The sequence below is a fragment of the Plectropomus leopardus genome, chromosome 20 (assembly GCF_026936395.1).
Source record: "Plectropomus leopardus strain MGB_pleo_1.0 chromosome 20, ASM2693639v1, whole genome shotgun sequence".
Classification (NCBI taxonomy): domain Eukaryota; kingdom Metazoa; phylum Chordata; class Actinopteri; order Perciformes; family Serranidae; genus Plectropomus; species Plectropomus leopardus.
The window spans coordinates 5,276,368-5,287,280 of record NC_142195.1 but is presented as its reverse complement, the minus strand read 5'-3'; the positions used below and the strand labels follow the sequence as shown (position 1 = coordinate 5,287,280).

The 10,913-nt window shown below is 38.0% G+C and overlaps 2 protein-coding genes across 3 annotated transcripts; one reads left to right on the top strand and one right to left on the bottom strand.

Moving 5' to 3' along the window:
• Positions 1-81: 81 nt before the first annotated feature.
• LOC148186157 (uncharacterized) lies at positions 82-3,939 on the bottom strand. Its single transcript, XM_088071027.1, has 2 exons — positions 2,810-3,939; positions 82-1,011 (listed from the first exon to the last, which is right to left on the bottom strand). The coding sequence occupies exons 1-2, from the start codon at positions 3,851-3,853 to the stop codon at positions 643-645; spliced, it is 1,413 nt and encodes a 470-aa protein (XP_087927153.1). The 5' UTR covers positions 3,854-3,939; the 3' UTR covers positions 82-642.
• A 3,096-nt stretch (positions 3,940-7,035) lies between these two features.
• On the top strand, positions 7,036-8,459 carry LOC148186156 (uncharacterized). Of its 2 annotated transcripts, none has more exons than XM_088071042.1 (2): positions 7,036-7,104; positions 7,956-8,459. In XM_088071042.1, the coding sequence occupies exon 2, from the start codon at positions 8,006-8,008 to the stop codon at positions 8,348-8,350; it is 345 nt and encodes a 114-aa protein (XP_087927168.1). In that variant the 5' UTR covers positions 7,036-7,104; positions 7,956-8,005; the 3' UTR covers positions 8,351-8,459. The 2 variants fall into 2 exon arrangements, with proteins under 2 accessions (XP_087927168.1, XP_087927169.1); XM_088071043.1 differs by having other exon boundaries at positions 7,038-7,104; positions 7,960-8,459.
• The last annotated feature ends 2,454 nt before the right edge of the window (positions 8,460-10,913 follow it).

Sequence of the window (10,913 nt, the reverse complement as noted above, 5' to 3'; positions counted from 1 at the left end):
TTCCTGGATTTTTTTTGTTTGGTTGCACAAAATAACTAAAATCACACTAAATAAAAGGATGTACTTTTGAAACATAACACAAAGAAAAATGGTCAAACACCTCAAACTTTACGATGTTGGTTTTAACAGAATCACCTTTGATCGGAAGGGTAATTATTTCTCACATATGTTGAATTTATTATTATATATACCTATACAGGAATATAGATTTAAAAACAACCAAGAAGCAAAAAAAATCTTAACAGAAATAGCTGTAACTGAATATAGAAAGGGCTACAGTAGGAAGTCTTGCAGACTGCTACGTGCATCAAACAAATCTTTTCAGAGGTAGAATTTGTATTCTAAGTTACTTTAGTACATTATCATCACACACAGGGCCAATATGGCCTCAGCAGCAAAAGGCCTCAAAGGTACCGCTACAGTCAGTTTCGCATGATGCTTATACTGACATATTTTCTATTTAGATGATGGGTTGATGATGTTCCTAAATGGCAGACTTCAATGTTTCATCAAGATACTGCCTTTCATTTAAAAAAGTCATTATTAGTGCTTAACTGTGTCTCTGAATTTTGCATTTTTAATTGTTTTGTAAGTTTTATGTCCTCCAGTTACTTAATTCATCTTCAGTGCCTGATCATTGTGTTAACTGGCTTTATTTTTTAAAGTAAGACGTCTGATAAAACCGAGGAGATTTTCATGAGTAAAAATACTATTCTCTGCATTATCACAACTTCTTTTTCTCCGCCTCTGTCTCTTGTAATAAGGGTAAAAATCATTTGCAACTTTCCTCAGTACTCCATCAAAGTAATAGAAATGGTCATATTCATCGTCATTACGAGGATTTTCTTTGTTGTCTGTGATCATTTCTTTCTCCTGTTCTCCTGCATCCACGGGTTCCCCTGAGAAAACCATCTTAGATCCTGTTCCTGCAGATCTCTCCGTACAGTGTTTCCACCCAGCTTCAGTGCGATGTATTAAACCCCTGCAGAGTGGTACGCTGTCTTCTGTAGCCTGTGGAGGAGAACTTTGCATCAGTGCATTCAGTGCAGAGAAATGTGAAAATGTGAGCAGGAGGAGTGAAACATGACTCATTTCATCCTACAGTATATCGTTTCAAGCAGAATACTTCCTTCCTGTCGGATCTAGGGCTTTTTTCAACTGTATGTTAGCACCTTAAAGGGACAGTTCACCTCAAAATCAAAAATACATATTTTTGTCTTACATGTAGTGCTATTTATCAGTCTTAATAGTTTTGGTGTGAGTTGCCGAGTTATGGAGATGTCAACCATAGAGATGTCCGCCTTCTCTCCAATATAATGGAACTACATAGCAGCCGTCTTGTGGTGCTCAAAGCGCCAAAAATCCATTTGAAAAACTCAACAGCAAAATCTCTGTCCAGAAATCATGACTCAAGATAATCCACAGATCATGTTGTAAGCAGTTTCATGTAGGAACTGTTTTCTTCCTATCTACAACCGAACTGCATCTGCCAACCATATCACAGTGCAGAAGAAAGCATGCATCTACTCATGGACAACACGCTCATGACAGCGTGAGATGTAAACATTAATGGTGTCCTCAGATTAGCTGTAATGTTGAGGTAGCAGTAGATGCACACTTTTTTCTGGGTAGTGATACGGTTGGTGGGCGTAGTGAGTTTGAAAGGAAATAGTTCCTGCATCAAATTGTTCACAACAAGGTCTGTGGATTGTCTTGAGTAACTGGGTCATGATTTCTTGAAAGACACAGTTTTTTGGTGCTTTGAGCTCCACAGGCCGAGTGCCATTTAGTTCCATTATATTGGAGAGTAGAAAGACATCGCTACAGGAAATATCTCCAACACTCAACACCTCACATCAAAACTATCTGGACTGATAAATAGCACCACAGGTAAGAGAACAAATATGATTTTCATTTTGGGGTCCTTTAATAGCAAAACTTCAACATTTTGGGGAAATATGCTTATTCACTTTCTGGTGAAGAGTTGGAGGAAAATGATGACACTCATATCTGTCTGTAAAATGGGGAAACAGCTAGCCTGGCTTTGTCGGGAGGTAACAAAATACACCTACCAACACGTCTAAAGCTCACTTAGAAACACATTATATTTTTTAAGTTCAACACTTACAAAAACACAATTGTAAAAATGACAATTTGTGTTTTATGGAGGTTATGTGCAAAACTTTTTCTTGGATTTTTTGGCTCTTAGCAACCAGTGTTACTGTGATGGCCCAAGAAATTGTCTAGCACATAATCCCCTGTAAAACGGTCACTAACGTTTCCCCCTGTTTCCACTCTTTGTGGCTAATCAGCTTATAAATGGAGCCTCATATGTAGGCTAATGGACACTAATGCTGCCGTCACATGCTTCTCAGAAATATTGTTCTTCCTTGTTGTGCAGTCATAATTACAACACGCATTCAAGTGCTCTAGTCAGAAAAAAAAACCCAAAACAAACATGGAAGCTAAAAGTAAAAAGGTTGTTTTAATAGTACAGAGTAAACATACAGCTAAGTTAATGTTATTAGCAATGTTAGTATACTCACCTGGCATCTTTATAGTTAATGTTTGCTTGCTTGCTGAAGCGTCACGCAAATGCCAAAACTCAGCAACTCAGGTATCATCGAAATTTCCCAGTTTCCCACTAAAAATGGTAAATACAATATTTCCAAGGACCATGTGAAGGCAGCATAACATACACTCATTAGTGGATCTAACACTCGGCCAGAAAGCGATGGTGTGTATTTCCCCAAAACATCCAATAATTTCTTCCATTTTCAAAGAAATCTGGCACTGCAACTTGACTTACTTTTAGAAGTGTGTCTGTATCTTGTCGGTGGATTGTTTTTGAAGGTTTTGCAAATGTAAATGTGTTCACTTTTGGATCATGTTGGTCCTCTTCTCTTTCTCCTTCTACAGTCCCTGTCCCTTCATGGAGTTTGTTTGTATCTGCTGAGATGTCCTGTCTCATCCTGAGGCCTGAGAAGGACTCCTCAGTTGCATCTTGTCTATTCCCAGTTTTACATTTTAGACATCTGGGCTCAGCGTCAGTCTCAGTTTCTGGACTTTTTGTCGTCCTCGGGGTCTCTGCACTCGTCTGCCTGTCTGCTTTTCGTGTGTTGCCTTGATTGAAGACTTCCACGCTTGATTTCGTCTCTTTTATCTCCGTGTTTACTGGAGTTGTCTCGGCTATATGCTCTGTTTTTGCTGTCATTTTGAGTGAGGGAGGTGAAGGTACAACTGGCTCTTCTGACGGCACATTTTCCTCTTGTTTAGCATGATTTATGCCCATATTTTCATGAGGTGTATTATTAGTCTCTGTGTGTTCCAGTTTCCCGTCTGTTTCTTTGACCTGCTCCTCACTATATGCTGGAGTTACTTTACTTTCTGCTGGTTTTATATCTATTCTCTCTGCTCTATCATACATTTGTAATGAAAACATGCTTTCTTTCAAGCGCTCTGCCGCAATAATAGAGTTTTCCCTCATAACTTGAGTCATGATCGGGGGGTCATCCAGCTCCTTTATGGGTAGATTCTTCATCTCCCGTTGAGTGTCTGTGTTCAGAATAAGTTTTCTTTGCGGCGAACGTTCTATTTTTGTCTTTCTCTCTTTGTCTGGGAGGAATAACATGATGAAGACTTCTCGCGCCTCAGTGAGCATTTGTTTGTGATCAACATCATTATTATCGGTTTTATGAGCAGCTTGTGGGATGTATGTTAATCTTTTCTTGTTTCCCTTTTCAATAGTGTTTGCAAGTGTTTCTCTTTCTCCCTCTGGGCGTTCAAACTCGGCCTGTTTTGTGATGATCTTCCCACTGAAATCCTCTTTATTATCATCGGGAGTCGCCTTCATCTTGTGCTGCCGTCTATTTAAGGATTCCGTCTTCTGACTGGGTCCCAACAGCTTCCCAATCGATGCAGCCTTTAAAGGATGTTGCCTCTGAAGGCATTTTTGCAACAAGTTCAAATTTGTCTTTATAATTCTGACTGAATCTCTCTGTGTCTCTAATTGTGATCTATCTGAGGTTTTCATTGAAGATCTGCCAGAGTTCAGAGCAGCAGCTTGGAAAACGTCCTGTTGACTGACTGCAGCTTGTCTGTCATACTTCCTGAGGATTTTAAAGTCCATCGTTCGCAGGGTGCTTCCTTTTTGTTTTATTTGTGAAATCTGTTTTTGGGATATTTTCTCAATATTCATCACTGATCTCATTTCATCTTTTATAAAACAGCAGGAAATAATCACAGTTGTAGCAGAGCAGTATCTCTTTGTCAGCATTTTCTGCACAATGGTGGCGAATGCCCAGCTCTTGGATCTCTCCGTAAAGAAAGCTTGAAAATTGTGTCCCGAGGCATCTGTGCGATGATTCAGTGCCCATGCAGACCCTGAATCGGGATGATCTTTATCCTCTGCAATGAAACTGCTCTCACTAATAACATGCAGCGCTGGTAGATAATCTGACCCCGGCAGAAATGTTGGAACTCTTTCTCTTGTTCCGTGAAGGAGAGAAACAACCTGGAGTGACAGCGGAGGGAGAAAGAGTTGGTTACAAAACTGCTACCAGGCAAATTCATTAGCCGTGACATAAAAAACAAACCATTTCCACAGCACTACTTCATTCATGTGAACGTTTTTAGACACGCCAGCAGCATGGCTCCAGGGACAGCCATGTCATTTGTTTAATCCATCACTTTGGTTCCAGACTGAAATATCTCTACAACTGTTAGATGGAGTTTTCATCTGGTGCCGTCATCAGATCAGAGTTTTAGCTTCTCCAATAGTTTGGTTTTTGACTGAATAGGCCTATCAGCAAAACGAATGCAATACCCATCAGCCTCAGCTGTACTTTGAGCTAATAAGGAAATTTTAGCATGCTAAGACACAAGCTAACAGGGTGACAAAGATAAACATTAAGCCTTTAAACAAACATTGTTATTGTAGTTGATTATTGGTCTGGCTATGAAAAACCTATAATTATAATTTTGTATTAAAAAATTAAGTTACAGAATATATATATATATATTATTTATATATTTTTTCATTTTATTTTAGCACTTTTTCAGGTCACTTTCTATTTTACTTTTTTTTTTTGTTAATTTCAGGTAATTTTCTTGTGACTTTTTTATTCTTTCTTAGTTAATTTTTCTGTCATTTCTTGTTAAGTTGCCTCCTCCTTTTTTGCATGTTTTTGAAAGAAAACGAGCCAATTTAATTGGGTTTCAAAGGGTTAAATAAAGGTCTTCTGTGTAAGATTTAGTGGCATCTAGTGGTGTGACTGCAGATTGCAAATATTCCATTTCTGCCAATACCTCCTCCTAAATCCTATACAGTGGACCTTTAATGGCAGTTCTAACAGCACACTACTCAACTATACGCACTGTCACCCATACAGCGTTCATTGATTTCCGAGTATGTGTAATAGTATTTTGAGAAAAGAACATTTTAAAGAGATTTATTCACATTTCAACAACTGTTGCAGTTTTGTCTTTTAGTAACTTTATTCTGTGTTTGTTTATCAGTAAGATTTATAATTTACATTTTTGGTAATATTCTGGCGATATTTTAAGGTCACTCAGTCTTTTCTGCCCTGCAGCATAAGAAAGGGAGTTTCATAGTAGTTTCTCTTCCTGAGGCTAAAGCATTAATTGGAAACTCATCTCTCTGCGCTCCCATAAATATTCTCAGCAGGTGCAATAACATGCTGCACATTAAATATTCTTGTTATCAGCAGTGTTAAATTAGTCCGAAATGAAACCTGGTTGTTATTGTTTGTGTTTTACGATCATGCTTTTTGGCAGTGTAATTTGCTTGTCTGTGACAGTCCCACCTGTTGTGCTGATAATTCATGCACTCTCCAGGAAGCAGCAGAAATGCAATATGGTAAAAATAAATAATGTGCTTACGGATGATATGGAATATAGAGGCAATAGATGTAATCAAAATTCAGTACATCAACAGGGAATGCAAGATGGTGGGAAAAGTCATTTTGTTGAGGAAGTACAAAAATAATTTGCAACATTTTACAACAATTATGACTGAAATAAGCATACCAGTGCTGGAATTTGTTTCCTATGGATAATTGTACATTCCTGATGAGACAAACTGCATCCATGATTATCATGGACTGTGTGTGTCCAGGAAAAGGGGGAGGTCTTCTGTTTGTGCTGCACAGCGGTGTACACGCAGTTTCTATGGATGCAGTGGTGTTCAGTTTTGGTCCAAAGTATCGCCACTTTTCTGAATAAAGTCCAACAGCTGTAATCCATGACCCATTCCCCGTCCAGTCCAAGGGGACTCAGGCCAGAGAACAGCAGAGACAGCAGCAGCAGCCACGGCCTCATTGTGCTAAGAATGAGTGCTGGAGGGCAGCATTAACCAGCAGTAATGTTATTATCTTTACTGCTGCGTTCTCATCTCGCTTTGAATATGCAAACCGTGCAGCAAATAACGGCCCTGCTCTATCTAACAAGACGCTATAGTGACTGAGGACACATTTGATCACTTTCACAGTGGTAGACCTTACAGGAGTGTTTAACCCTTTAAAATCTGAGCATTTCAAAAGCAGCAACATTTCAAAAACATTGGATTTCTTTCAAAAACATGGGAAGAACGCTACGAGCAATGAAAGCAGAAATTACCCTAAAATTAGAATTTACAAGAAAATTACCTGGAAATTTGTTTTTGTTTTTTTTTTTGTTTTTTTGTTTTGTTTTTAAAAAGCACAAAAAAGAAGGAGGCAAACAAAACTTTGAGAAAGTGCTTAAAATATTTTATATATGTAGATATTAATAATTATTATTATTTTTCCCTAGGTTTTTTTCCTAGTCATTTTTTTCCTAGCTTTTTAAAAATAATTATCTAAATCTACTAATTTTTTCCAGTTTGTGAAACATTTCTTGCCAAGTTGCTCATTGCCTTTTCCCTGTGTTTTTGAGGAGATTCTAGGTGTCAAAGACACTGATGGTGCTCTGTTGAAACAGGTGCATATACAGTATATTGCACCGCACTAAAAAGTTTTTGCATATTAACAGACTTTGTCCATAAGACACATACTGCTCAGGTCAGGAGGACAGCGACAGAGCATTGTGCCTTCAGTGCAGCAGCAGGTGAGAATTCATTCTTTTTTCTTTTCAAGCACGACAATAATGGTAACTAAACCTGTTTTATTAACTGATCTGTGTTAAATAATGTCTTTTGCATTTGTCAGTTGCATTTGATCTGTTGAAAGACTTTCTTTTTATTGTCATTTATATACTTTAAATTTGGCAGTAATCATTTCCTCTCACCAGAAGAAAAAAGCTATTTTACACTGAGCTGAAACTGTCACAGTTGTACGCTAAACACAATTATGGCTGTAAAATAATGAAATTCAAAGACTCAAAGGTTTTGTTTGCTATATGCTCATTCAATATGCTAGTGAAATGTAGAGAGGCAATCTGCTGAGTCTATGCTAAAAGGCTAGTGTGCAATAAAAAAATGATAATTAGAGTTAAAATATGAATTTGAGGGAAAAAATATATAACAAATTCGAATAATTGCAATATAATTAGAGTGAAAATAACAACTACAGGAACATACATTTAAATATTAAAAAATGAAATAAAAAATATAGGCAAGGAAATATAGGCACATATAAGTATTAAAATGTTGAGGAAAAAAAGGTGTTTATTGGCCTTCAGTGTTTTGTTTGGGTTTTGTAAGACCTTTGTACATAATGATATTATACACTGTGAATTTATCCTCTTAATTCAATTGACCTGTTGTTATACTGGTTTTTTTTAACTCTCCGCATGACCTTGATTGTTTCGAAAGGCACCTGCAATAAAATATTATTATTATTGTTATTATTATTATCATTAGTGTATAAAAGTGTTACATGTGCTCAAGTTTCAATCCATGTTATTGATTGTTAGTAATATAACTATTTTATTGTGGTTTTTATAATAACAACCTCAAGCTAGACCTTACAGTCCTGACCAGTCGCAGCAGTCCATCAGACGTGTCAAAATGGGAAATATGAACACCGCATGCCAGCTGAGAAACTACAGCAAGAGAAACGTGCGAGTGTTCGTCACAGAGACGGCTCTGGAGATGGACGCCTTCATCACCTCACAGTCTGGAGCCGATGATAAGGTGCTGTCCGTGCTTCCTGGAGACAAAAAGTTCAGCTTCAGGAAAGACATCAAGTGTGTGCGTGTGCTGGCCTCTCAGACACAGGAAGTGCCCTGGGACGCTCAGCACTTTCTGTCTGTCTTCGTGGAGGACGAGGATGATGAGAACATTTGTTCCAAGCAAATCATACACAACATGGCACTGGGTGCTGCGGTTACTGTGCTGCTCTATGATGTGTAGACGTTGCTAATGTATTTAACCATATATTAAACACCTGGATGTTTTATGGAATTTTCTCTGCTGTTAACATCTGTCTTGCTGCCTCCAATAAAAATCCAGCTTCACGCTCCTCCTTCCTTTGCGTTTTTCATTCCAAAGTAAAATGAGTTTACACACTCGTGGCTTCTCTGTGCTTGCGTGACTGTTCCTCTGTGATCATCTGCTTTCGTCCAGATCTCAGGATCGTTGCCGAACAGTGGGGGCTTTATTCAAGCTGGAGGTCTGTGCTAAATTAGATGACATGCTAAGAGGTCTCCCTTACCCACATGGTTGTTTTTGAAAAAGAAGAAGAAAAGCTCCATAACACCTCACCAAAACAATGCATGCCATCCAGCACGTAGTAGGTCTGCATGACATCTACCTTCTGCTTTAACTTTATGCAACAAAATATGTCATATTAATACTTTAAAGTTAAACTTAGGTTGCTTTGTAATGAAATCCAGAGTCATCATGGCCAAATAAAAAGTTACTTATGTTATGAAATCTGTTTGGATATTTTGATCTTGTTTTTGCACACAACTATGACTAACACTCTGAGCAGGATAATCTAAGGACAGACTTCTTTCAACTAACACTATCCCTCATTTAGCCACCAGAATTATTTAACATCAGCAATTCCTGATGAACAGCCCAACATCGTCTATAAAGAATGGACATGAAAGAGCCAAACAAGCACAAAAAGAGTAAAGAGGCAGAATTCATATGAAGGACAGAAGCACTCAACTGGTGAGTATCCATCATGACATGAACAGTTTATTTTTAAAAACTAATGCAGCAGAAATACATTTTTACATAGATTTTTGTGCCTCCAGGCTGGTGATGGCCGTGGTCGGAGGCATTATGTTTCCGGTTCATCGGTCCGTCCGTCCCGTTCCCGTGAACACAAAATATCTCAAGGACACCTTGAGGGAATTTCTTCAAATTTAGCACTCAGATCCAGTTGGACTCAAGGATGAACTAAGCAGATTTTGCTGCTCAAAAACTGAAGGTCAAGATCACTGTGACCTTGTCTGTCTTATTTTTGTGAATGTAATATCTCAAACACCTTTAGGGAATTTCTCCTAATTTTGCACAAATGTTCAAGTAGACTCAACAGTGAGCTCATTTCTATTTGGTGGTCAAAGGTCAAGGTCACTGTGACTTTGCATCTCTCTCATTCTCATGAACATCATAATCATACATCATAATGTCACAGTTGACCTTTGACCTGCAAAAACACATTTCTATCCATTACTCAACATCATAACTCATAACAGAAGGAGAAACATTTGGTGAGACACTGAATTAGTGAAATTAATCTTGGGTGTCCACCTTAAGTGCTGATTGTATAAATGTGTGTAAAACATCCATGTTTTCAGACATGGATATAAACTGTAAGCACCACAAGTGCTATTTAGTTCCATTATATTGGAGAGAAATCAGACATCTCTACGGCTGATATCTCAAACTCTGGATTACACACACCAAAACAATTTAGATTGATAAATAGCACTACGAGTGAGCGCAAAAACTTTTGACTTTTTTATTTCTGTGTGAACTGCCCCTTGAAGTAAAGGATGTCTAGACTTCTTTTACCATAGTCTTTTAGTCACATTAACTCACTATTTATTACTTATGACTTACCAAATTACACACTCTCTATATCCTAAAGTGTGTGTTTTTCTGCATCACCCTCATGCTGCTGCTGCTGTGTTTGGGCCTGCTCTGTGTGCTCTTTGTTAGCTGCTGGAGTTCTCACTGGCGAGGTGGTTTCTCCTGGGACGGTTCAGCTCTACACTTTGATTTAACTGGCATCTTGTCATCATGGTGTCCAGGCTGCAGGTTCTCTGTGGCAGTGAGAAGTTACTATACTGTTGTTGAGAACGTTTTTACAGCACTGCAGCACTAAACACTCAGTTGCCAGTTTATTAGGTATGAGCGAAAATGAATGCAGTCTAATAAACAGTCCTGCAATAAATCTTACCCTTATAAAGGCTATAATGTTTAGTTTTTGTTGAAAATGCTTATGAACAGGTATATTTCAGTACGTTTTTATGTGTTTTGAACTCCCTGTACACTAGATACGGATCAATATAGTGTACAATCAAATCCTTCTAAAACAATTCTGAATCAAAAGAGCGTTCCAGTGATTGATTTAGTTTTTGTTTGGTAATGTAAAATCATTTCTCACAGACGTCTGAGCTGGAATTATTCTCCTCCGTCTGAGCCTGCAGCTATTGTCTCTCAGTGAAACAGAATGAACCCAGTGGATTTGGTTATTATTTTAATTAGACATCATAATAGCCAGAAAACTGAAATAAATCTATGCAGACTCTGAACTCATTACATTTTTCACTGGATGAGCACATCAACTAAATCCGACTTTTCAAATTTATGCTAAAACGACACTATCGAGTCATTAGTCAGATGAAATAGCGGAAGATAGCAGATTATGATTAATAAGACAAATGCACTGTTTACATCATTTATTTCTCATCTGTGTGTGTGTGTTTGTAAGCCAATCGCAGCGTGACACATCATCTAA

Coding starts and splice junctions, on each gene's coding strand:
- LOC148186156 (XM_088071042.1), top strand. CDS start 8,006: ATGGGAAATATGAACACCGCATGCCAGCTGAGAAACTACAGCAAGAGA.
- LOC148186157 (XM_088071027.1), bottom strand. CDS start 3,853: ATGAAGGCGACTCCCGATGATAATAAAGAGGATTTCAGTGGGAAGATC. Junction 1,012..2,809: donor ATACAGACACACTTCTAAAA/GTAAGTCAAGTT, acceptor TCTCCTCCACAG/GCTACAGAAGACAGCGTACC.